The 27,052-nt window shown below is 44.5% G+C and overlaps 2 protein-coding genes and 5 non-coding genes across 7 annotated transcripts in view; 4 read left to right on the top strand and 3 right to left on the bottom strand.

The window, feature by feature from the left end:
* The window catches only part of LOC108159345 (ecdysone receptor), an 83,444-nt gene that overhangs the window by 14,902 nt on the left and 41,490 nt on the right, over positions 1-27,052 (top strand). The window contains exons 3-5 of the mRNA XM_017292551.2: positions 1,646-1,764; positions 5,184-5,765; positions 5,842-6,008. Of these exons, the coding sequence (XP_017148040.1) occupies positions 5,308-5,765; positions 5,842-6,008 (625 nt within the window). The 5' untranslated portion in view covers positions 1,646-1,764; positions 5,184-5,307. The remainder of the gene's footprint in view (positions 1-1,645; positions 1,765-5,183; positions 5,766-5,841; positions 6,009-27,052) is intronic.
* On the top strand, positions 3,501-3,574 carry Trnan-guu. Its single transcript has one exon. It is a non-coding gene; the product is annotated as a tRNA-Asn (tRNA).
* Positions 3,834-3,907, bottom strand: Trnan-guu. Its single transcript has one exon. It is a non-coding gene; the product is annotated as a tRNA-Asn (tRNA).
* On the top strand, positions 4,090-4,163 carry Trnan-guu. The gene has a single exon. It is a non-coding gene; the product is annotated as a tRNA-Asn (tRNA).
* Trnak-cuu lies at positions 15,305-15,377 on the top strand. Its single transcript has one exon. It is a non-coding gene; the product is annotated as a tRNA-Lys (tRNA).
* Positions 15,490-15,562, bottom strand: Trnar-acg. Its single transcript has one exon. It is a non-coding gene; the product is annotated as a tRNA-Arg (tRNA).
* LOC117187749 lies at positions 18,875-19,879 on the bottom strand. The gene is made up of 2 exons (XM_033390551.1): positions 19,167-19,879; positions 18,875-19,106 (listed from the first exon to the last, which is right to left on the bottom strand). The coding sequence occupies exons 1-2, from the start codon at positions 19,786-19,788 to the stop codon at positions 19,087-19,089; spliced, it is 642 nt and encodes a 213-aa protein (XP_033246442.1). The 5' UTR covers positions 19,789-19,879; the 3' UTR covers positions 18,875-19,086.

Here is a 27,052-nt window from a genome sequence, read left to right as displayed (position 1 = left end):
CAGAGACAACAAGTATGCACAGTGGGCCAAATGCAGTGAAACCCAAGCATCTTAATCCGCTCACAGTCACCCATTGTGCATTTTGTCAAAATTTCTGTTTGCATAGAATTTCACACTCTAAAATACTCCCACCAGCGTCGCTCCACTGTGCACATACCGCTGCACGCCATCCGTTGGCGGAGCTCCCGCGAAAGTTGGAGCGAAGCGCAGCTTAAGTTGATAACAACAACAACAAACCAGCAGTAGCAGAAACCAAAAGTCGCCAAGCTCAAAAAGTCAGCAGCCAGATACGCTCACCTCACCTCGCGGAGCGCAGGCGCAGCAAAAGCAACAATTACAGAGAGGAAGAGAGAGAGAGAGAAAGAGAGAGCTTTACCTGAGCGTGAGAGCGAAGCAGTGCTGCCAGCTTTTTATCACAAAAAAAAGCTGTTTCTAGCTTGAAAAAAAAACGAAAAAAAAGCTAAAAATGTTTTAACTAAATAAAAAAAAACGTTAATAATGGAGTTAAAAGGTTTGTATTAAAGTGATATTTAATATGTATTTTATATAATTTTCGTTAACTCATCCAGCTCTGTGGGCGGGATCCGGTATGGTCCGAGCTCACAAAATTTTCCCGCATTTGGTCTTCTGACGGAAAAAAGCGCAATCGGCTGCACTGGAGCGAACGACAAGCTGACTGACAGCAGCAGCAGCAGCAGACTGTGGCGGGCGGCGAGGACGTTGAGTTTCATTTGTACGCGCCGCGGCTCTCGTAATAAAAATTACATCGCGCGGACCGCCGTCGGTGGAAAAAGTGCACAAAAAATACAACAAATGAATGCAAATGTTGTGCCAGAAATCGTGTGTGAACAGTGCAAAAGTGTAACGCATTTGTTGGATTAATTAACAAGCTGCAGCCGCTTCTTCCCGCATGTGTGGTGGGTGTTTGTTGCTGTGAATAATATTCTTCTCGTGAGAAAAAAAACACAAACCAAAAGACTTCCACCAGCATAGTGGATGAACGAATAGTAAAAGAATAGAAAGAACAGCAACTGCTGGATATTTTGTTGTTTTAGTTGTGCTGCTGGCGGAGTGACACGTCTCCCGGCCGCCCCCAACCCTTGGCCTAAAGATTTTCATGCAGTTGCGGTTGTTTACTCGCTCTCAAGGAGAGAGGCAGAAGAAGAGAGAATAAGTAGTGCCATGCCAGCGCCAGAATTGTGAGAGCGGAATAGCTGCTGTTCGTGAAATGTTTATTAATTACCAGAAAACTGTTAAATTTCCACAGTTTTTTCCCAAATTTCCAATGATATTTTCATTCAAAGTTTTTCCTAAGTGAGGTTTTCCCCGTTATTTCATACTCTCACGGAAACAACAAGAGAGAGTGCGAGAGAGACCCAAATGCACGTGTCTGGGGGCTGCAGTCGGCTCGTTTGCATCCCAACCATTTCCATTAGATGGCTCTCTTCCGCACTCTCTCTCTCTCTGTCACTGCTGCTTTCTCTCTGTTAGCTGCTCTCTGGGAGTGTGCTCTCTCTTCGCTTTTAGGAAGTGCAGTTGCACCGTGGGCTGCATATGATTTAATAATAATATTAATAGAAACGGTGGAAAGTGCAATTACAATGTTTCTCATGGAGATTTTCTTTCTTTAAATTTTTAATTGCAGATTTTGGTGAAATAATAAATAAGCAATAAACAGAAGTGAGAAACACTATATACTTTAGAAGTAAACAAACCCAGTGACGGTATTTTTTTGGATTACAATCAAACTGCATGCGAAATTGGGTGAGTAAAGTAAAGCAACTAAATGCGGAAGTGCGAGATAAATAGTACTCGTATTAGGAATAGGAATAGGGGAATGCAAGTGTGGGGCAACACTCTAATGATGAAACCATATGCCTGGAAATCTCTTTGTCGGACATTGCCAGGGAGGGTCAACACATGGCCACAGACTGCCACTATTGTCCGCCTAAGAGAAATGGTTAAGGGAGTAAATGGAGTAGAACCTACAACCTACTACCGTTTTCTGGTTGCAGGTCCGGTCCACCAAGGTTGCCAGAAGAACTTTTGGGACGTCACTATACTATATCATATTAAATTGCAATGCATAAAGCATTCTGTTATCACACAACTCTCCTGATGATAACGAATTCCACGAAAGTCTACTCTCAAAATCAAAATCAAAACCAAAACCAAAACCTCCAACTTATTCCTGCTGCTAATTGCTATGCACATAAATTGCAGCTGTCCGGCAATTGGAAATGCAGATGAGTCTGTGGTCGCCGCCGCCACCAGGTTTTTCTTTTTCCTGGGGCTTTTACAAATAAAACTAAAACGAAATTCTTCTGGTTTTATTTTGTTGTGCAGCGGAAATGCATCGTTTACAGTGTCTCTTTCTTCTTCTCCTTCTCCCTCTCCCTCTCCTTCTCTATTCCTCCATCGGTCAGTTGCGTCTGTCCGTTTCTGTCCGGTCTGTCAGACCGTTTGTTTACTCATACATCAGGCATAATCCGTGGACGGGGGCGGGGATGGGTATGGGGATGGGGTACGGGTCCACGAAATTAGTGCAAGTGCAACATGTCAGAGGCGGACCGAACCGAACCGAATCGTTCCGATCCGAAAGGCGAATAAACTCTGGGAAATGCAAATAGGGGGCGGGCTGGGTTGGCGGCGGCGGGGCCCGACATCGTCGCAAATAAAAGTCTGTGCCCACAAAAATAGAATCCAAATAGAATGCACAAATTTTGCATTTCCCATGAATTCGTAGAATTTCCCCTCATTTTCCGCGATTTGGTTGAGTCTCTCAGTCTCAGTCTCTGTCCCAGTCTGGGTCTCCGGCTCTCCTCCCATCTGCTGCTAGTTAATTAACATTTAATAATCCCATTTTTAAAGCGAGCGAGGTGTGTGCGATGTGATGTGCCTCCCCTGTTATATAAGCATCCATTGAAATTGGGTCAACGGCGGTCGGTTTGTCGGAGGCGTTCGGTTTCCGTCGGTCGGTGCTGTGGGGGCTGGTCGTGTGACTGCTGCCGCTATGGCCAACGTAAAACGACCTTATCAAGGATTCTGGGTCAATATGCTTACGCCATTTTGTCGGCGCCCCGGTTGGGTGCGTTCATATGTGTGGGCGGCGTTAAGATGTGTGTGTCTGTGTGTGTATTGTGGGTGCCGGTGTGGGTTGCGGTGCACTTGAGAATTCAATTTTCACTTGCACAAAAGCACCGCATTCAGTAGGGTTCGAGGGTTGCATGCCACACGTACTTACAGTGCATTAAACTACTGCATTGACCCCGTTCGCCAGGCAGGTAATTGACATCTTGTCATGCTATTCCATTCGATTCGCATAAATAATACAGTTTTCTTTCCAAAATGCCATTGATTAAGTAAATTGCAATAGCAGCGCAATAGACACGTATACCCTCCAATCGGTTAATAGGAATTTTTGTTTTGAATTTCTGTAATCAAGCCCCAAAGCAGTTTCGTTCCACTCAACAACGCCACTTGACCGCGCCAGATTAGCAGCCTCCGTGGCGCAATTGGTTAGCGCGTTCGGCTGTTAACCGAAAGGTTGGTGGTTCGAGTCCACCCGGGGGCGGAACAACTTTTATGTATTCTCTTTTCTCATTTTTCACACGATTAAAAAAACTACAAATGTAAAGGAACTAATGAAGGTATAGTGAGATTTGTATTTAGTTTTTCTAATTTTTCACAAGATTAAAACACCTAGAACTATAACGCAGATATATGTTAATTGGGAATATGATAATTTAGTTTACCGTGTGAAATAAACTATTTAAAATTTAAATAACAAGAAATAAGAGAAAATCTTTTGTAAGATATAAAAAAATTATAGCCGCCCCCGGGTGGACTCGAACCACCAACCTTTCGGTTAACAGCCGAACGCGCTAACCAATTGCGCCACGGAGGCTATAGAAGCAGCAAAAATTATAGCTAGTTCGGGGGAAAAGTTTACCTTAGAATTTGTACACTGATTAATCATATAAAACTACAACCCCGATTAGATAACGAATGCATCCTGGTTTTGCAAGATTCCAGAATTATACGCAGCAGATTCTCTTTTAATCGCCATTTGAAGTGAAAGCGGCAACGGCCTCCGTGGCGCAATTGGTTAGCGCGTTCGGCTGTTAACCGAAAGGTTGGTGGTTCGAGTCCACCCGGGGGCGGCACAATTTTTGTTCCATTTTTATACCCGATACTCAAAATGAGTATTAGGGTATATTAGATTTGTGTTAAAAGTGGATGTGTGTGTGTGTGTAATGTAACGTCCAGAAGGAATCGTTTCCGACCCCATAAAGTATATATATTCTTGATCAGCATCAATAACCGAGTCGATTGAGCCCTGTCTGTCTGTCCGTCCGTCCGTCTGTCCGTCTGTCCGTCCGCTTCAGCACTTAGTGCTCAAAGACTATAAGAGCTAGAGTAACGTTGTTTTGGATCCAGACTTTTGTGATATGTCACTGCTACAAAAATATTTCAAAACTTCGCCCCGCCCACTTCCGCCCCCACAAAGGACGAAAATCTGTGGCATCCACATTTTTAAAGATACGATAAAACCAAAAACGCAGAATCGTAGAGGATGACTATATGTTCTAGAGTGTAAAATCTCAACCAGATCGTATAATTATTATAGCCAGAATCAAGAAAACAATTTCATTCTTTCTCGCTCTGTTTCATGTACGAAAATCTGGGGTATCCACAAATCTCAGAGACTATTAAGGCTAGAGTAACCAAATTTGGTATACGCACTTCTGTTAGATCTCACTACAAAACGTATATCTCAGAATTTCGCCCCACCCCCTTCCGCCCCCACAAAGGACGAAAATCTGTTGCATCCACAATATTGCACATTCGAGAAAACCAAAAACGCAGAATCATAGATAATGACCATATCTATCAGATTGCTGAATCTGGATCAGATCGGATCATTTTTGTAGCCAAAAGGAACAAATCAATTTGCACTGGCTACGCAGCGCCCGACGTCACGCTCAGACTGATTTTCTGTCTCTCTCGCACGCACTCTTTGTCGTGTCGATCAATATTAGCGGCGTCTGCCGGAGAGAGCCATACTGACTTAGTATCGGGTATAACTGTAGAGTTGCGGTGTCCGCAGCAACTCACAACGTTCCACCTCGTTTTCTTCTTGTTATCTTTCAATAATTGAACAATTTTTTTTTCTTCGACAGGTTTTTAGTATTTTGTGAATTATGTAATTATCATGCATTTGGGCAATATGAAGGCTTGGCCATGTGGTCAGACGCAGCCTGTGAAACAATCAATCGCTCGTAGGAAGAATCTCGTACATGTAACATGTACCGCTTGAATGCCACACCGCAGCAGCAGCCACAGCCACAGTCACAGCCACAGAAGATTCCCAGCCACATTTTGTTGCAACAACAGCTGGCTGCCGCTGCCACTGCCTCTACCACACTCCCTCCATCCAACAGCCATAGCCATGCAACTGCCGCCTCCGCCCTGACCTTGCATGCGGCCAGTGCAGCGACAAAAACAGCAGTGACCGCCGCAGATGAAAAGCTGAGGCCTACTGCCACACCCACTACGCCCACGACAATTAAAATAGAGCCCATGCCTGACGTCATAGCCCTGACCAGCGGCACAGCAGGCGGAGGAGGAGTGCCTGGAGCTGGAACCCCCACACCCAACAGCAAGACAACAGCAGCGGCGGCGGGAGCTTCGACCTCTGCTGCAGCTGCGGCTGCCAACGGACATTTGGTGCTGGTCCCCAGCAAACGGCCACGCCTAGATGCGTAAGTGTCAATCGACGCCTCTTCCTCTATCGATCAAGGTCACGCCTAACTGTCTCTCTCTCTCCTTCCTTTGCAGTCCTGAAGATTGGATGTCCACCCCCAGTCCGGGCAGTGTGCCCAGCTCTGCCCCGCCGCTGTCGCCGTCCCCCGGCTCGCAGAATCACAGCTACAACATGTCCAATGGCTATGCATCGCCAATGTCCGCCGGAAGCTACGATCCCTACAGCCCCAACGGCAAAACAGGTGAGTGTTAAGTTGCAAAGAGAAAGCTCTCCAAAGCAAACTTGAACGTGAAGATGAGCAATAGATGCCGCAACTATACAAATAGTTGTGGCATTGCCTGTGTAGGTGGCGTCGCAATGAAAGCTTTCGTTGTCAAATGTATGTAGTAGATGTGTAGATGTAATGTCAGAGAACTCCGTCTATGTAGAATGCATGTAATTATTTCTGAGATACGGATACGATACGGTCAACGGATTTTGGATATATATTTAGAAAAAAGTTGCGAATAAACCATAAATCAGTGTTGGAAAACAAACAACAAATAATATATGAAAATACATAAAAATTTCGAAACTGGCGCGAATCGGCGGAATGATTGAATGAAATAATTAAGGAACCACCAAGTCGAATGCCGCCCATCTGCTGGTCAATAAGAACGGCTGGTGCACCATGATCTTCACCGTTCCGGCGATACAGAGGACTTTCCTCTAAACCCCTCCATTTTATCTTAAAAATATGTTCCCACGTATGTATCTTTTCCCACCAGTTTGTTCACCTGTCGTGCGCCAATAATAGCAGAGAATTCGGATTAAAATCAGGAAAATGCTAAATTCAATATAATGTCGGATGAAGGGGGGGAAAATCTAAAAAGGGAATTAGGCACGAACCTCCAACAGAATAAAGCAAGGACTCGAGAATACACGCCTCCATAGACACACAAGCAAGCGCACACACACACACACTCACACTCACACAGACAGACATAAAACCGAGAACGTGCCTTTCACCTTTCACGTGAAAAACGTGGCCGGCTTCAAGGTCACGCACTACAGACATGCCAAATAAAAGCTGCCACCACCCCCAAACACCAAAAACACCACTCACCCCCAGCCCCCCGGACTGTAAGCCACAAAATCACCAAAACGCGCCGCAGACAGCAGACAGATGATTAGAAAAGAGAGAGAGAGAGAGAGAAAGAGGGAGAGGGCGGGGTGTGATGGTGCGTGGGAGGTTGGAGCTATAGGCGTCTGACTGACAATGGCAATAAAGTTGAAAGTTGAAGGTCACCAGACGATGACTACTGCACGCACACAAACACACAAACACACAAACGGACAGACAGACGGAAAGACAGACGGAAAGACAGACGGGGACGGGGCAGACACAGACAGCGACGTTGACGTCGTTTTTTGGCACTAAATGCTCCCCAGCAAAGCGTCCTGAAAGGGGGCGTCGGCGTCGGCGTGGGCGTGGGGCGGTGGGTTTTTCCGTAGGGACAACAAACTTTGAGGTGGAAAATACAGACCAACCATCCCTTAGACGTCCATCCCAGCCCATTCCCTGGAATAGCCCCGCCAGACGCACGCACAAGCCAACGCCCTGGACCCGAATTTCAGCTTCAGTTTTCTGGGGGAACCTTCAAGGTCTCTGCATGCCCTTTACAGAGGAGGATATGATGGTACTCCACGCGGCTTGCGGCAACTATTGGGTGGACACATCTATATGGGTGCACATAGTCGCCTGATTAGGTCCTGTGGGAGTCCTTCTCCTCTTCTCTCCCACATTAAACGTACAGGGTATTCTACAGGGTATTCCTTTCCTAGTCGGTTCTTTTTTTTTGGTGAGGCAGGACCCTCTCCTTTTGGTTGCTTTCATGACTACTAAAATAAAATGGCCCCAAGTCGGCCCGAAAATAATCGATCCTTGGGGCCGCCACCTGCCTTCTGCCGCCTGCCTCCTGCCACGCTCTGCGTTTCTGTAGAGCGTTCCCCCCGAATTGTGCGTGCGCTTGAACTTGCCACGCTTTCACTTGTGCCACCCGGCTCGGGGATGTGTCTGGCGGTGCGCGGGCAGCGGCGACCCAAAAAACGAATGAGTCGGCGCCCGGAGTGGGGGGTCTGGTGGAGTCCAGGAGGGGAGTGTGTAATGAAATCATGCCAAGGCTGTTGGTGCCGCCAGACAGCATCCTCCTTCCTCTTCCACCTCCTCGTCTGATTCTGTGTTATTTTTCCTTTGCAATTTCACTGGCGATTGGCTTTTCTCTCTCTTGTGGGGTCCTGTGCAATGTGGCGTATGCGCAATTCCACGAAAACCATTCTCCCACGAGTAAAGAAAAGGCAAAGGAAACCCCGCCTCGTCTCTCTTTCCCTGCCACCAAAATGGATGTTTGCATGCTTGATTTCTCTGCCATTTTCTCCAACATTTTCTTGACATTTTCATTTCATTGGTTCTTGGGGTTACGTTACGGGAATTGGAATTGGAATTGGTTATTTATATGGACATGTGGAGATATGGTCCACGGCTCATTAATCTTCTGTGGATGACAAGTGCAAGGTCATTTCGGTTCAAAAATTCAAAGAATTCAAGGAATAGCGAATAGGATGGCTCTAGGATCTGTAGATCTATCCATCGCTGATTTTTGGCGAATTTCTGTGGCAACTGTACCCGATGGAAACCCCAAAATATGATTCATTCATAACCATATCCTCCCTTAACTGTTAATTGCATAAGCAGAGCCTCTCAAATTAGCATAAAAGGTGCTGCTCCAGCTCCTGCCTGCAGGCACTTTCCAGAGAAACCCAAACCGAAACCGAAACCGAACCAAATCGAATCGATCTCGCATCGCATCGCATCGATTGAGCAATGTATGCAATTAGGTTTCTCGCCGTACCCCCAAATGTCTAGACGGCCAAGCCCATACCAGACTCAGACCCAGACTCTGTTCTTTCAGGGCCTTAATCTGTGCAGGACACGCAACACGAAGGAGGAGCCGTAGAGCTTTTCAAGGTTTCCTTTCCTTCCAAACAATGATTTCAATCATGTGCCTGAAACATGATAACCGTTTGCCGTGTTGTCGTCTGTCTGGCTCTGTGTCTGGGGCTCGGATCCAAAAAAAAAAACAATATACAAAAAATGCGAAAAATAAAAACGAACGATAGGATATATTGTAAGATGGTCCTCTAAGAACTGGTTCTCCGCACCGCTCTCCCCTCTGCCCGGCGGGGCTTGCATTTCCTGATTATGCCATAGAATTTGTTTGTGGCTTGACCAAAATGCGATCCGATCGTTTCGTTCGCTTCGTCCGAGAGGACGCTTCGTCTCTCTTCAAATTTGTCGCTGCGGTTCCTTCGTTCTGGTTCTTCTTGTTCTTCCCGAGTCTGTGTTCAAGGTCTTCCTCGGCGTCGACAGCAGCTGCTTTTTTTTTTGTATTTTGTGCCAAGGTTTTTTTTTTTTTTGCAAACAGCAGGTACATTTGTCTGCCATTGTCCAAAAATTAAAAAAAAAAACACAAAAAAAAAAAAACTTTTGCCTTAGTGTGTCAAATGGTCTGCAGGGGTTGCTTAACCACAGCACAGCTCAGAACACGAGCGGACGGACGGAGGGACAGGCGGATGGATGGATGGACTTCAGTATCGGACCGAAAGGCTCTTCCATTGTTTATTCCAAAGCCTCGACCGAAGGCGGCACATGTTTGCGATTCTTTCCTCCTTTTTTTTTTTTTTTTTTTTTTTGTTTTGGTGGTATTTTTGCAGTACATACGTTTTGGTAAATAGCTTGACCTTGATCTTGAAAACATACAAATATATGCTCGTATGTAGCATATAGATGGGGGAGAAATACGAGCAAGAAGAGTAGAAAGAAAGAGAGGGAGTAAATGAGTGGAAAAAAGGGGAGGAAGACGCAACGCTTATTGAGTCCGGTAAAGATGTATAGGGTGCTATCTGGAGGCAATTTCATTGAGAAAGGGTCTTAGTGATCCCCAACAAAAATCAATAGAAAATGGACTAACATTGACATTCTATTCGGAAGCGAATCGATTTGCTCGCCCAAAACGAAAATTTCGGTTTTTTCTTCTCGCTCACTCTCCGTTTGATTTTGTGGTAGAGACACTACTTGTGGTGGGGCCCGACAATCCTGATTGTTTGTAATATTTTCTTGAGATTGAAATACTTTTGGGTCTTTAAACAGCACCCTGTGTGTGCGAGTGCGCTTCTAACCCAATTAACTTACCAACTGCAGTGCCATTTTGACGATGAGTGATTTTTCAGGGGCTTCAAAAACTGAAAAGTTACCCCCAGAGCTTATGCGAGGAGGGGGCAACGGGGAGGCGAGAGATTCAAAGGGGAAGGTTTAAAAACAAAATTTGAAACCCTGGAGTGATGGCATGGGCATGGGCAGGGGCAGGGGCAGGGGCAGAGGCAAGCGTTACCTAATATCGGTCGTGTGTGTGTGTCTTTGTATCTGTGTGGGATTCGGAATACGTGGAAGCATAAATAGGCCAAATGCCATTAGCACAAGAGCCTGCCTCCGTCGATGGTGGAGTGGCGGGTTCTGTTCTGTTTTTTTTTCGACTATAAATATATACATGCATATATATAAATGCAATCTCCATGCCGCTTCCCTGTGTGTGTGTGTGTGTGTGTGTGTTTGTGTGCCGTGCAGAACCCGCACAATTAATTCTTTCAAAAAAAAAGGAGAACCGAAAACACACAAGAAAGAACCGAAGCTGAAGCCGAAAAAAAATAACAAATTCCCCCGATACACAGGGGTAGGGGCAGGGGCAGGGCCAGAGGCAGGGGCTGGAGCGGTACATATGTGCACATTGGGTTCGGTTTGTCCTTGAAATTTATGTGAAATTTCATTTCGCTTTCATGATGACGACAAAAACTAACATCATAACGACGACAATGATAATCACGTTGTTGTTTTGATGGATATTCCGATCCGAAAGCTTCCCAGGGAATGCCCCTTAAGCCCCCTCGCTCTCTCTCTCTCTCTCGGCCATGCCTAGTCCCACAAACGTGAGCTACGTGCCACAAATGGATTTGCGGCACTTAAATTTGCATTTGAGCTTAGCGCACCTCCAGGACACTCTTCGTGTCAGGTGATTGGCATTTTCACAAGATTTAAGTGGCATTAATCGAAGAGTGCCCCTCTTGGAGAGGCTTCGATAGGACTTAGCAGGTGTCATTAAACTATCTGTTTGCTGTTTGCTTTTTAATTGAATTTTAGCTAGTTTCTGGCTCTACCAACGCCCCGAATCATGACCAATATCCCCTATCAGCTGCTGCTGATACACATACTCGTGCTCATGGGGTAATGGGGAGGAATATATTGTATACATATATTCGTATCTGAATGCGAGTACTCATTGCGACTGCTGTTTGCACTTTTTTTTCGCGTATCGCACTTGGCCTTGAATTAATACAGCGAACTTTGGCTTTTGGCGAGTCGCGCGGATCGCGCAAGTTTATCGTGCATCTCTGTAAAAAGATAATTAATTTCATGACAGCAGCAGCAGCAGCAGCAACGACTGTGATAATTACGGAGCGCATTTCGATTTTTATTATTTTTCTTTTTGGCTCTCTTTCCCATGTGGCAGACACCAGTGGTTGACAATATAGGAGAACATGTCATAGAAATAGTGGGATATAAATCAGAAAACAAGTTTCAAATTTCAATTAAAAATTTCTATTTGAAATCAAAATTTGGTGCCCTTAAAACTCGGAATATTTTCTTAATAATTGATCTGATTTCTACTCGCTGGGGCCAGCACTTACTAAAATCAGTCTAGGACTTGGAAACGTCCTTTATTCGTAATATTTTTCCATTTCTTTGAAAACTACTTTCCCCTTTGTGCAGGCAGTGCCCCTACTTTATTGGCCTCAACTGTACTTGTTTTTATGCCTATTTTTGTTTGTTTTAGCTGGTTGCATTTTGTCAACTGTTCGTACGTTGTAGATGTACATATATACGATCAAAATGAAAGCGACGAGTGACTTTCGTTTCGCGCAGAGCAGCACAGAGATATGTAAAGGGAGATCGAGAGATATATATATAGAGAGAGAGGGAGAGAGAGAAGTAAAGAGAGCTGCACATATACTCGTGCAGAAACACGCGCGATAATTTCCAAAAATTCGCCAACAACAAAGCGCAACCCATTTCAAGGTCACACACACAGCTCCACACTGCACACATACACACACACACATACACACACACAGGCAGTGGCAAAAAAATCGAGCTACAAATTTGCCAAAAAATAATAATAATAATAACAAACAGACGCTGGCGATAATTCTGGCAATTTTATATATATTCATATGTTTTTTGTACAGTGCGTTTCATTATTGTGTGTACGTATGAGCTTGATAATTCAAAGATGGATCAAAAAAGGATTTACCCTCGAAGACAGATATTTTTAAAGCATTTTTTAAAGCCCAAGAGGACCCTCTTTTCCAGGCTGGGATTTCTCTTGAATGTGAAATGAAATTTAATTGAAACTTCAACTGGTTTTCATTTGCCAATTGATTTGGTCGCGATATATATATGTACAATACTTTTATTCAATCTTGTATTTATTGCTCATTCGAGTATTTCCCCCTCTCCCTCTCCCTCTTCCACTCTGGCTCTTGCTCTTTCTATCTGTGGTGCTGTCTCTTTTCCCCCCTGCGCGACAGTTTATTTATTATTATTAAATCAGGTCAGAGACCCATTAACACATAAATGTACACATATATACTGGGTAATTGGTGGCGATACGAGGGATGGTATGGAGAGCGAGAGAGGAGGAATCAGGGGGCTCTTTATACGTACGTACATATTTCATCAGTCGTCATACGCGTAATGCTCTTGCTTTTGTTCTCTGGAAAGACAGTTGTTTCGCTCTCGCGACAGTCAGTCAGTCAGTCCGTCATTCAGTCATCAAAATGGCCGCTGAGCAGAAAACAAGTTGATTTCGCCAGAGTGCTAAAAATATATTCATTACGATACACGGACTGGATCAATGGATCAAGATATAGTAGATGGAATGGCATGGTAGGCGTATAACAAAGACTATAGATAAATTGTAATAAATGGCGCGAAGAGAGGAGTGAAAGGAGTGCATAAAAAAGGGGACAAAAAGGGGCCAAAAACGGGAGCAGATTGTGGGCAAATAGATGCAATTACAGAAGGGTAAAAAAGCGCAAGAGATAAAAGGAAATGGATCAGAGGAAACGTTATACAAGAGTTTAAATTAATATAGAGAAATATGTATCTGTAAAGCCTTTCCCTGGCAGTCGAATATCTTTGATTTGCCATCTAAAAATGCAGCATATTTATTATAGCGATATCTCTCGCTGAATGAGTGCATTGTACCCCGCATTATTTGGCCATTAATCATAGAAACTTGGACACCTGTGCGCACACCCACACGAACACGTACGGATGGATGGATGGATGGATAGATTTAAGCGTATCTTCAGCCATGAAAAACATCAATCAATATCGAGAGGAAAACACAAACAAGATGGGGGTCTGCCCCTCAGCTGCCCCCAACGCCATTTGCGTTCTCTTATTTCTACTTTTAATTAATGGACGCCTTTCTCTCTCTCTCTGCCTCTCCCTCTCTTTTTTGCTTTTTCATTCTATTTGTGTTCTTTTTGCCAACTTATGCCCGACAGTACAGCCATAGCCACTGCTATATATATTTGTACTATATATATATATGGTATATAGAATACATATATTTATATATATTCGTTGCACTCGACGCTTTGGCATTTGTTGAGATAAGCGTTTGTGTTGTTGCGCGCTGTTAATTTCCATCTGAAAGCGAAAGTGTATATAAATATAGTCGGTCGGTGTCGGTGTCGGTGTCGTTCTAGTGTACTATTTGCGCTACGAATGCACATCTATATATATGCATATATCTGGATGACAGCATTAGTCATGGCTATGGCACCCCACAACCTTTTTTCAAGTTCAAAAGCTCAATTAAATTTATTTACCTGTTGTGTTCTATCGAAACGAATCGAGTACTCTTTTTTTGTGTTGGGGGAAAACAATGAACCTAAGACGCAATAAATTCTGATAATACCTGAACATGAATTTGCCAAAAAAAAAAAAACTGCATATACAATATTTGTACGTACGTATATTCCTGAGAAACGAGAACAAAGCATTTCAAATCAAGGCACACAAAAAAACAAAAAAAAAACACACGGCAAACGGGAACAAAGGCCAACGAAAAGCAACAAAACGGGGGGGAAAAAAAGGGAAAAGCGAGATGGAAAAGAGAGAGAGAGAGAGGAGAGAGACAAATTTGAAAGTCTCCAACTTGAAAATAGAAATTAATACACATCCATCATGTGTGCTGTTTGTTTTGTTCCAATAAAAGATAAACCCATTTTATACACAAGAAAATCTCGCCAGATATCACATAAAGATTGAATAATACCCAAGGGAGGCCATGGCCCTGAAAAGATATCATATCCAGCGAAACTTGAGAGCTCCCTAAAGATATATGACTTTGTTTTAAACTATGTGCTTCTTACCAGCCCCCCGAACCAGCCCCAGAGAACAGCCAAATGGTTGTTATCTTTTCGCATTGTGCGTCGCAGACACCGCGGCGTATGCGTGATGTGAATCATCCGCCCCGTGTACACGCAACACAGCGACACCCACACACACTTGACCGTCTGCCACCGAAAATACATACAATATTTCGCACTTTTTTTCGTTTTTTGTTTTTGTTTTTGTTGTGCTAAAAGTTTTATGTTCTGTGCGTACGAAAAAATGTGCGTGTTATCGCTCATGAATCGCTCAATGAACTGTGGCGCAAAAAACAAAACGAGAAGCGAAAAAAATCCACACAATAATAAACTAAATCAAGAGCGAAACAACTTTGATAGAAAGCCAGCCAGTCAGCCATTCAGCCATACAAAAACAACAACAAACCGAATGAATTTTGCCATAAATAGTTGTTGGCATTTACTGTTGTTGCTGTAGTTGTTGCAGCTGCCGAGCCGCGCCGCACAAAAGGGGTGGTGGTGGCAGTAATATGAAAACTATTGCGGTGGGTCAGGGTGAAAATGAAATAGAAATCTATGAATAGTTTCGAGCCAGAGAGCAGCGACAATGAATGAATGAATGAATCGCTCGCCTTCTCTCGTTCCCTCTCTCTCGGACTGATTAAGCAAATAGTGGAGCTTATTAAAGCGAACAAATTATCGTGTAATGGCGCAGATATAATATATGGCATACTCTGATGCGACGAGTACTCCTCTAGGCACATTAATACAAATTATATATGCAGGCTGTGCGGAGTATTTATGCCGCAGGCGGACCACTTATCCACCCCATTGATTCCATTTGCTTTGTCAACCCCTAAGAACAACATTACGCATACGCCATGTGGCCTACTGCCTGCGTGGGAAGGTCATAGGTTCTAGATTCTAGGTTCTAGTTCTTCATCTGCTGCCAAAATGGTCTCATCTTTGGGCCATCTTTGGGTCCCCTCGTCATTTAGGCGATGGGAACAGAGAAGACCAAGTGCCCGGCTAGCTCAGTCGGTAGAGCATGAGACTCTTAATCTCAGGGTCGTGGGTTCGAGCCCCACGTTGGGCGAAATCAAATTTTTTCCTCTTTTTTTCCAATTAATATTTATTTTCCTGTTTCTCAAGCGGAAAAGTGCTGGAAAAAATAGTAATCTATACAAAAAAAAAAAAGATAATCTCTGCGATCCTGCCAGGAGTCGAACCTGGAATCTTCTGATCCGTAGTCAGACGCGTTATCCATTGCGCCACAGGACCGGTTGAGAGCGGCTGTGTTGGTGCTTCGTTTTAGGCCGCTTTTTATGTGCCATCAACTGTTTCTATTGTGCGTGTGGGCATTTATTGATAAATGTAAACAATAAACAGAACCGGTTGCCCATCCGATGATCTACACATGTTCGAATCTCTAAACTTTTTTGTTCGAGCAAAAACCCTCCAAAGAATAATAATCTACAACAATTTATTGGTGCAGACAGACAAAGCAAGAGAATTGCAAATATTTGCTCCGCCAATAACAACAAATGCCAAAAAATAAAAGTTCGTAAAGAACAGCAGCAGAAAAATACGCAAAAGAAGAAAAATAAAACGATGGCAACACGTTTTGCGCCTCAAAAAACACAACACAATGACGCTGATTATTGTGGGAGAGGGGGCGTGTGAGTGGGCAGGGCGGCGGCGTCAAATTAGAGGTGGGGATTCAGACAGAATTTTTGGGGATACAAAAAGAAGAAAAGAAAGCAAAAATCAACGAAATAAAAAAGTAAAACCAAAATGGCCGACGCGTCGGCTGGGCTGCAATTTTTATTGTATATAGAAAAGCAGACCCCCAGACTCTCTCTATCTCTCTCTGCCTCTCTATATATGTGTTTACATAAGGCTGTGTATGTGTGTGTGTGTTTGTAAGGCATTTAAATGAAATTAGAATGAGAGTCATGAACATTTACTGGCCCGTCTGCCCGAGTGTGTGCCAGCCTGTCTCTTTTCGCTTTCGCATGACACAGATACAGATACACCGAGACACCGAGACACAGATACACAGATACATTCGCAGGCAAAGAGAACAAAGCGTAGACGACCGACACTTGATAGTGGCACAGGGGCTAGCCCTGACCCTAATTTTTGGGCAAACAAACATTTCATTGAGGTCTCTCGCTGCTGTCTCTGCTGTTGAGGCCAGGGGCCTGATGTCTCCACCGGCAGGAGGATAATCTAGAAGCGATCCGATCTAATCTCGTTTCGATTTCGATTTCGGTTTCGCTGTGCAATGTCAATGATCTTCTAGATCCAAATACTAGCACATTGACCCATAAAAATTGTGTGTGCCTTATTTTTTGTTTTCTTGTTTTTTAATTTCAGCGAATTCTTTTCGTATGATTCGCAGTCGTTCCGTTCTGTTTAGATATTCTTAATTCTGATGTTAATGAACTTTTCTGATGCAGTTTTGTTGCTTGTGGTTTGCCTTTATTGTTTTCCACTTTGTGATGTCAAATGTTGATTTATTTCTTCAGGTTTCATAATGGTTTCAATCAAAATTCTTGTAAGATTTCGTACAACAAAAGCTAAGGATTAAAATGAAATAAAATCAAAGCTTTTCACTTGCGAAAATTACCCCTATATTCATTCAGTTAATAGTTCATGTTTCTCTGATCTTTTGAATGGCATTTCTTAAGCACTTTATAAACATTTCTTTCTACAATCTAGCATGTGTACCCTGCTCCAATTGAGTTCCTGGTTGTGCCTATTAATCCAATTCGTTGTTAAATAAACACAATTTTCAAATGAGGGCATTATCTCAAGGTCGGTCGCCCCTTCAATTGCTCTCCCTCTCTCTCTCTCTCTCTCTCTATCGCTATCTATCCACACGCCCTCGCATTCGCACTCGCACTCGCCTTTTGCTTTCACTTTCGTTTTTTGTGGGTGCTTTTTTTTCTATTTTGGCAAACAACCTTGATAAAAAATAAACTATTTTTATCAGTGAGTGTCGTGGAATGGGGCCAATGGCAGCGGAATCTCTCAGTGTTTGGGGTTAGTGTGCCAATTAATGATTAGATTGTTCCCCCCCCCCCACACTCACACACACACACACACACACACACACACACACACACACACACACACACACACACACACACACACACACACACACACACACACACACACACACACGGGGATAGATGTGTTCTATGTGGGTTACTGGGCGAAATCATTTGTGATTCTCTGGGGTAAACAAATTATCTATGCAAATGTCATGCCCCCCTCCCCCGACCAAATTTGATCAACTGTAAAGTTGCTTGCTTTGTTACCGCTCTTCTCCCATCTATAAATAATCACAGTTTTCATTTGGCCACTTGCTGGGAACTTGGCCTGGAGATGCGTCATTTCTTGGGGTCTTTGCGTGAGTTTTCTGAGAGGGAGGCTGGCCATCAGTGGATACCAAGTAAAAGATGCGGGCCCTTCAATGACGTTGGTTGTTGACTGCGAGCCCCTGACCTGGCAAAGCATATCATACGGGTGGAAGGTGTGGATGGAAGGACACGTGATATAGAATTTTTTTTTCATTTTCATATCGAAGGCTGTGATGATGTCAATCGAAATCGATTTTATATCGATAATTTCCCCTAATATGGAGATTTCTCAATCGCCAACTTATCGTTGTTATCGATAGCAAATGGCATCAGTCAATGACTTCATCAGTGGCATTTTGTTCTTGCAGAAATCACCGCTAATCGATTGAGCCTTCATCATTATCAGCGTCAACAATCACCACCAGACAGTGAAAAAAAAGTACAAATGAAAAGAGTGGACAAAGGGGGTGGGGGGCGAAGAGAGAGGTAGACCCAATTCAGTTGACAAAAAATGTGATCCAGTAAAATACAATGGAATTGCATTTAAATGGCCATAAATCTAAATCAACAAAGTGACAATCGCAAATGAAAAACGAAATGCACAAAAATACACACAGCAATGTTTCCAAGTAAATATATACATGAACATATAATGTACGTATCGGAATACATATGTAGAAATACTTATTTGTATTTAAAGAAATTTTGAGAGCCAGACGGGCAAATGACCCACAAAGTAGCCATAAAAAAAAAACAAATGAAACGAGACTCGCAAATATGGCGACCCTCGATATGGGGAGACAACGGAAGGAGCAGAAGCAGATGGAGAAGAGAAGGAGACCCAAAGGCCCCATAGAGATTGCCCCACTGTGCCGCAGCGAGAATTTAACCTTGAGCCGGCGACTGATTACAAAATTGCAATGATAACTGCCACTGACCCCGCAGCAAGCCGAGCAAGAAAGGAGAGACAAAAGAGAGAGGGAGAGTAGAAAGCAATCGCTTAATTCTGCGTTGATAAGTCATCGTGCTGGCGGTCCCAGGGAGCGGTACGGCACGGCTTCCACATGGAACAAAACTCGACGGACAGACGCATATTTTTGCATTTGTTTTCTTTCCTCTTCGGCAGATGTCAGCCGGGGAGCCGGGGAGCCGTGGGGCCGGTCCGGGGCTGGTGTTTGGGGGAGTCGGAAAGAGCAAATAGAAACGGTTTAGCTCTTAGCGGAAATTGGATAAAAGAAGTAAATGTATTTATTTATTGTATATGCAAATAAATCAACACATTTCCGTTTGAAATGATTGAAAAGGGAAATCGAAATTTATCGATTCCCGCTGATGCTGCCCGAGTGACGCTCCTGTCTGTGCAATTTTGTTGTGATTTTCTATGCTGCCGAAACCTTAAAAAATTTGTTTAATGCCATAACACAAAAGTACGAAGAGCTAGGCATAAGAGCTAATGCCTGAAAGATACGCAGGTTTTTAGAATATTCGATTATTCGATTTATCGGCTATCGACTCACCCTGTATCTTCTGCATCTCCTCGGTGCTCAATATGGTGGGCTCTGTGCGCCCAGGAGTGCTTTCGGTCATGGCATTGGGATCGACAATGGACTGGCAGGACATCAGAGACTTGCGCTGCTTCAGGTACTTCATCCAGATACTGGGCTCCACCTTTGGCGCCAGCGAAGGGTTCTTTATGCTGAGATCGAAGCGTTCCTCCTTGACGAGCACCTGAATGGTCAGGTGGAAGTGATTGTTCTTTATGAAGAGATTGTGGGGGTTCTTCGGCTCCTGGTCCATCTGTTTGTCGCCCATTGCTGATTGAGGGCTGCAGTTTTCGTTGATCAACTGGCGATTGCACTCCTGCAGATCCGCTATCAAGCCCTCCAGTTTCGTGTTCCTCTGACGCAGCTCCTGCGACTGAGAGTCGCTCTGCTCTTTCATCGCCTGGTAGTGCAGCCACATCTGCTCTTTCGAGCGGGGCTTGTAGCTCCCCATCAGACCAGCGATAAAGTAGTGATCCAGGAGCTGAGCAGCCTTGACCAGGGCAAAAAACCCCAGGAACAACCACAGGAATGCCCACATATACCCTGCCAAACTGTTGTCGTTTGTTGGTTCGCTGTCAATCGTTAGGTTTTCCATTGCTGAAAATTTCTGATGTGATTATGTGGAGACGATAGTCTGATACTGATTGGGAATACGTTTGGAGCAGGGCTTACTCGGTGAATGCCCCTAAGGAGACTGCTTCGATTGAGGCTTTGTTTGCTATATGGAATTTTAAAGAAGGTTTTCATCGCCCTCGCCCCGTGCCATGTCTCGACCCAATTAGAGGGCAAATTGGGCACCAAAGAAATGAAACTTTCGCGGTTCGTGTTAATAAGTTGTGTATGGCTCGGGGTCGTTGCCAGACGGGTGTCAGACTGTGGCTTTTAGAAGCCACAACCAGGCTATGCTTTACGATACTCTAACGAAAGGTATATCCCGATTATGGGCAACGATATTTGGGTAGGATATTTGAGAGAATGCTCCAGAATGGTGCCCTGATCAGAACGCTCTCCTTATGATCGTATCCTGATCGATATCCTTATCCTTTTTACTCCCAGCAAGAGCATTCCCCGTTTTGGCTTAATCGGAATCAGATTTTCCTTATTTTCTTTTGATTTGTTATAACAATTTTCGGTAGCCAGACAGCGATGGGCAGGGGTGCTTGTGGGTTTTCCCCCACTTTGTTGACTTAATTAGGTAAAACTCAGCCAAAAATGAGTAAGAACCGCAGCAAATGCTGTTCTGTTCTGTTCTGTTCTGTTCGGTTCGTCGTCGCCTGTCGTCTGTTCGTTCAATGAACTGTCGGTAGGCGCACCGCAAATGATTATTCATACACATATACGTGTACACCTACCTATATTCTGGTATTCTGGTACTCTGGTCTGAGTATGAGTGCACTTTCAGAGTTCACAGGGGACATCTGGGGTAACAACAACTAAATTTTGTGGTAACGACAAAAATGGAGTTTTTGTTGATTCATAAAACAAATGTGAAAGGTTTTTTGAAAAACGATAAGAAGTTAAAAAAAACAGACTATCGATAATGGGAGGAATACCCCAAAAGAAGACATGGCAGGTCCCTTCAGTATCCCCACAAGAAACCACCAATCTATGTATCTACGAACCTCCGATCGAGTCCGGCACACGACATGTATGAGGGTTTTGTACCATTTTCGAGCATTCTCTTTAGCAGCTTTCGCTTGTGCGTTTCGAGTGGAGCATCAAAATCTGGCATCATGCACACGACATGCATAATGTGACGGGCTTTCTCTTTCGCTCCGGCCGAGTCCTGCACACGACATGTATGAGGGTTTTGTACCTGTCTCGGGCATTCTCTTTGGCAGCTTTCGCTTGTGAGCATCAAAATCTGTCGTCATGCACACGACATGCATTTTCGATGACGTGCCCACCGCCGCTCAATTCGATGGAGATCTTTCAATCGATTCTGCTCCAAAAGGCGAAACAAGTTCAAGGCAGAAGCAAAAATAAAGCAAAAAGAAAGAGAGAACGGGAAAGAGAATTGTGCACTAATTAATTGTTTGACATGCATACAAAATGGTGCGACCGACAGCAGCAGCAGCGGACCAGACTTCACACTTGATTAAATATGTGCAATTTAAAAATAATTTACAAAACTTTCAGTGCGGGCTGGGAGTGGGTGCGAGGTGGGGGCGAGGTGCGGGCAGTGCGGGCTTAAGGGTTGCGTGGGTGGAGGGAAGGCTGGCTTCCAATAGAGTAAAACGCAGATTGTGTTGTGGCAAGTGCGTTGCAGTTATTTCCGTCATCCCAGAAGCTAGCTCTTGCCCGGTCAAAGCTGTCAGACATCGATGGAGAGTGAGAGAGAGAGAAAGGGGGGAGAGGGGAAGCCCTAAGCTCTGGCGCGTGTTGCACACTTGGGCTCCTACACACGCAGAACCCCTACACAACATCCACCACAGCTTACAAGGTTACAGTAAACAAAAAGAGAATCGATAGGTTCGGACAGGGACAATACCCTGCCAAAAAGATCGTTGCCATGAAAACTATGAAATAATTATGGAGACCCGATCTTGAAGGTTCTAAAACATGGAAATACCTACCGAATCGAAATCCAATCGAAATCATCAGACCCTTGGAAAGACCATAGCCAGACAACTTGCAAGTACATTCTGCTGTTAATTACAGCTGCAACCAGTGTCCATGCCCCTTTGAGTGTTGACATGTGGATTTCAGATGAATTGCTGTCTGTCTGTCCATTTGTTTGCCATTTTCCGCAGGAAACTACTATAGATAGCTGGCGTGCCAAGGCCAGGCCCGTGCACACGCCCGCAGGCAGACGCCCGGACTACTGTTTAATATGCAATCGATGGCTGGTTACGCTGTCAGGCTGCATCATGATCTAGCACCCTGGAGGATGCCAAAACATTCGCTCGCATATAATTTACGAGTGCACGAGTGTACTCGCGAATGAAAAAATATTCTAGTGCCAGCAACAACGCCTCAAATTGTCACTTGGAATGAAATAATGTCACGCATGTCGGCATAAATCACGAAATATAATAATAATCACATGTAGCATGAATAAAATGAAAGGTACAGTGCGTTTCGTGGGCATAAAGGAGAGCGAGAGAGAGAGAGAGAGAGGAAGAGAGCTGTTGAAGCGAGTTATGAGGATTGATAGAGTCATAAAAGGAAACCTAAAGCTATGACAATAATACACTTGAATGAGTGTACGACTAAGAGCCAACTAATGAGTTTTCCGCTCATCCGAAAGTGCTGATTGAACCACCACCAAGGCACGGATCAAAGCTGTTCGTTGTCGGGCCAGCTAGTATTAGAGGTATATGTATATGTCTCTGAAACGCACTGTACACCTGCATGTCGTCTCGTCTATAGCTCACAAGAAACTGGCAGCCAGCATCAGTAAATTATTTTAATCAAATTCCAGACACAAGCTAAATATCCATTCCATTCAGCTGTGTCTGGCTCTGGACAGAACCATTCAGAGATCTGCACCGAGGTGGGAATGAATGGTGGTGGGGGGGCCCCACTCAATGGGGCGCTGGGTCCCCCACCCCCCTCCCCTCCCCTGTAGACTGAGACGGTGGTTTGGCATATTGCGGTTTTATGCTTTTATTTGCTGTTTTTTATATATTTTTTTTGTGTTTTCGTAGACAGGCCGTCAAGTGTCGGTCGCAATTTTCAAATTCAATTTGCATTTCGCATTTGAGCTTCAGCTCTGGCTCTGTCTCTCTCTCTGGCTCTGGCGTGACACGAGAAACGTGAACAAATAATAATAAAGATTTTTAATGCTGGCGCGTCGCGACTCCCATGAATGAATTTCGGAAAAATAACAGGCTCTCTGCAGTGGGAAATGCAAATTAATTCGGGGGAAAATTGCACGCTTCACAAGCATGCAACACTCGCAGTCAGTCAAGGTTTTTCCGAAAAACAGGGGGATGGCGCGGAAATGTGGAAAAACAGAAGCGACACACAAATGTATCTGAAAATGTGTTAAACTACAAAATGGACGGGGAGATTGTTGCTAATTTCTTGTCTATGAATCAAACTGGATTTCGTTTATCAATGAAATGACCTTCTGCGACGAGTATCTACTGGACAGGAACTAGATTATGATACTACTGATATTTTACTCCATAGATGATAATTAATGAAATTCTTTGTATCTTTGTTTCTTTTCAGGTGAGTTATCGATAAGATCGTACGTTTCTTTGGAATAAATTTCCATTTATATTATGCCAATAGCTGGTAGAATGGTAAGTGCTGCAATAAAAGTATTTATGAGAAACAGAAGTCCAGCTATTGCCGGCTCATACAAAATTAAATGTTCAATCGACCGATGGCTATTGCCTGCGGCTGTCCATGGGCGCCAAAAAACTGAATTGATAAGAAGAATGCATTAGACATTGTCTGAATGGGGGGACCAGAACAGAAAACGATACGCAGATAAGCGGCTTTTGTCTATTTCGATACGAATTCCACATTAAAGACTGGAATGTTAAGTGCACTTTGTGATTGCGGGAGGAATACTATTATGCCATCTAATGTCTTTGATTTATGGCATAGAAACCGCAAAGGGAATGGTTTTGTGTATAGAATTAAGGGCTATTGAGGGGAACGTTCTATTATCGAGACAACTATGTATTACTCTACGATTAAAAGCTATTATTATATTGATAAACCATCAAGTTATCGATATTATTCGATTAAAGCCTGCTGTTCTAGCGATAAAATATCAAATTATCGATATTATTCGATTAAAAACTGTTATTCCATCGAGAAATCTTTACGATCACTATTTAAGATGACCGATAAATCGATCTACTTCGATATATCGACTAATTAACCTGTTGACTGTTCTCTGAATGCAACTCTTCCATCTTTCGACACTCAATTCATGTTTTACCATCGTTAGCTTAATACCCATCGATATCCTATATGAACTAACTAAATTCTTAGCAGTTTTTTTTCGATATTAAGTGCATTTTACACTTTCATTTGATGCCAATTGATCCCACTGTGCCATGCGCGACCTTCCACCACCCATTTAAGGTCCACTTATGTATTGGAATATATATACGAAGACATGTATGTACTTGCACGCTCTTGTTGGACAACTCCCTGCAATGTACGCTGTCCCCTGCCCCCTGCCCCCTGCCTCTGCCCCCTGCCCCCATCCTGCAGTGACTCTGCTGGCCGGCAGTGCCCCATTACATTAAATTACCCATTCATAGACGCTTATCGGGAAACAACCACCGATACCCGATGTTTGACTATTTGCCCACACGGCTCGGTCGGTCTGTTGGTCGGTCGGTCGGTCGGTCGGCCGGTCGGTCGTTCGTTGCATGTCTTTCTGTCTTTCAGTGGTTCCTTGGCCCACGACGACGACGACGAGCGCTGCGGCCTCAGCCCACTTTTGATGTCAGGGGCTCCCTTTTTGCCTTTCCCTCTTACTCTTACTCTCTCGCTGACTCGCTCTTTCTCCCTCGCTCTCTGTCGCGTGGCTTTGACTACCTCAACGGCAAAAAAAGGCGCCGCGCCACTGAACGACATTAAACCTGACTTTGCGATTGCCTCTTGCCTCCACGTGCCCCCTGTGCCCCCTGTGCCACTGCCACCGCTCTTTCGCAGTGTGTGTGTGTGTGTACCCGAACCCGAAACCTCACCGCGAACCCGCCACGAATCCGCGCCAAACAAGGCAAACCAGACTGGCAAAAGAAAATCCAACAAATTATTATTATGTCCATGCCCATGTCGGGGGTCTGCATCCAATAAGGAGGTGGAGCAGTGCAGAGAGCGTGGAGCTCTGGTGTTGGTAGTGGTAGTGGCAGTGGCAGTGGCAGTGGCAGTGGTAGTGGTGCACGGTCTGTCTCTCATTGTCGGGGTCTCTCGTTCAGTGGATTTGTGTGTCTTCGCATAAATTTTGCAGCTTGTACGACAGGCATCGGAGCCATGTAGACAAGTTTTTCTTTTTCTTTTCCTTTAGCTGTTCTCCACTATCTCCCTCGTCGAGTGCACACAGATGCCCACATACACATGCATAGATGGAGAGATAGCTGGTGTAAAGATACAGATACATAATGTGTCTGTGAGTTGTAAGCAATCGGGAATGGGTGGTGTAAAAAAGGTGTTTTCCCATAATACAGAACTAGTTCGAGAGACAGAGCTAGTTCCGTTTTCGAAAGTGTCAGAGATGGAACTAGTTTTAGGGACTTTTCTTAAGGATGTTTTTTTCCAGAATAAACTGAGACTTTTCTAGAACTAGTTCCGGGAACCTTTTTCAGGAATTTTTTGTTCCAGAACTAGGTAGAAATATTTGTTAAAATAATATCTTATCTCCTTCTATCTATATTTTTGTTTTAGCCTCCCCCCCCCCTCACACTCCAGGGTATGCGCAGTGCCATGCCATACATCAGACATCGCTACCCACTTCCCACTTGCCACTTTTCTCAGTTTCCTCTTTACTCTTCTATTTCTATTTCTCTATTTCTATTTATCTTTTCTGCCGGCGAACTACCCCAACAAACGGCGTGCACACGACTTCCTCTCTATCCCCGCCCCCCCGCCGCCACACCGTCAAACACCCCCGCAACTAGACAAATGCTCTCTCTCGCACACACACACACACACACTCGCATGCATACACAGACACACATAGAGATACACTGACTGTTGCACTCACACCCAAACAAATTTGTTCCACTGTACTACTGAACTGTCGTCAGTGGAGGAGGAGAGTCTTCGTCGTTTGGCAGTCGGCCAAGAAGCGTCCAAAGGGGGTGTGTGTGTGTGGGTGGGTTTAGAGAAGGCAGAGGAAGGGCGAGTGTTGCTTGGCGGAGGAGGGGGGCAGAGAGAGAGAGAGAGAGAGAGAGAGGCAGAATCTGTGGCAGACATCATTGAATGCAGAAGGCCTCTTCTGGGCGGCAGCTGTATTTGTATGGATAAAACAAACACACAAACAGATAGAGAGTGGGAGAGAGAGAGAGAGATGTACATAGATGGAGGGCCCCCTCTCCATACCCCCCCTCGCACCCACACTGCGGGGCACTCTACTCAGCTGTCATTGTTGATATTTTGTGTTTTCAATCTTGAACTCTTTGTGGTTCAATGTGGTGTCTAGCCGCCAACCCCCAAAATGAGACAGAGAGATAGAGAGAGAGAGAGAGAAATTCACCACAGTCTAGGCTCTCTCTGTCCCCCCGCTGCCCCCTCTCTGCTGTTGCCTTTGGACTGCGGCTGGGGCTGCCCTTGCCTTTGCCGGCTTTTCTATGCGTATGCGTACAGGGAGATAGAGACAAGAGATGGAGGTCTCGTCTCTCTCTCTCTCTCTCGATTGCAGCTCTCTCTATTGCATTCTACACTTGAACTTGCCTCACACAAACACACACACACACACACACACACAGATATACCGCCCGTCAGGTGGAGGAGGGTGAGGAGGAGAAGAGTGGAGAGAGAGCGTGTATCTGTATCTCGGTTTGCATTTACTTTTTAGCCACAATGTATTTGAAATGTGCAATTTATACGCCGCCCAACAGACGACGACGACGACGACGACGACGGCGGCGACGGTCAATCATTGTACAAATATACAGACAGACAGACAAACAAACAAACGAACACGTACACGTACACGTACTCGTAGATACATTCTGTACAAACATACTCGTAGATACATTTGTTGTTGTTGCTGTTGCTGTTATTACTGTTGGTGTTGTTGCATGACTTCTGTCGATCTGGTGGCTGCCTTACCATCAATTACGTCTCTTCAATTCTTTTTCTCTGCCCAAGGGGAAAAATTTCATTTTCCTTTGCCCTGCGTGCGCCTTTCCTCCTATACATATATCGAATTGGAATTGTTC

Source organism: Drosophila miranda, chromosome 3, assembly GCF_003369915.1.
Source record: "Drosophila miranda strain MSH22 chromosome 3, D.miranda_PacBio2.1, whole genome shotgun sequence".
Classification (NCBI taxonomy): Eukaryota; Metazoa; Arthropoda; class Insecta; order Diptera; family Drosophilidae; genus Drosophila; species Drosophila miranda.
This window is presented reverse-complemented; position numbering and strand designations above follow the sequence as displayed.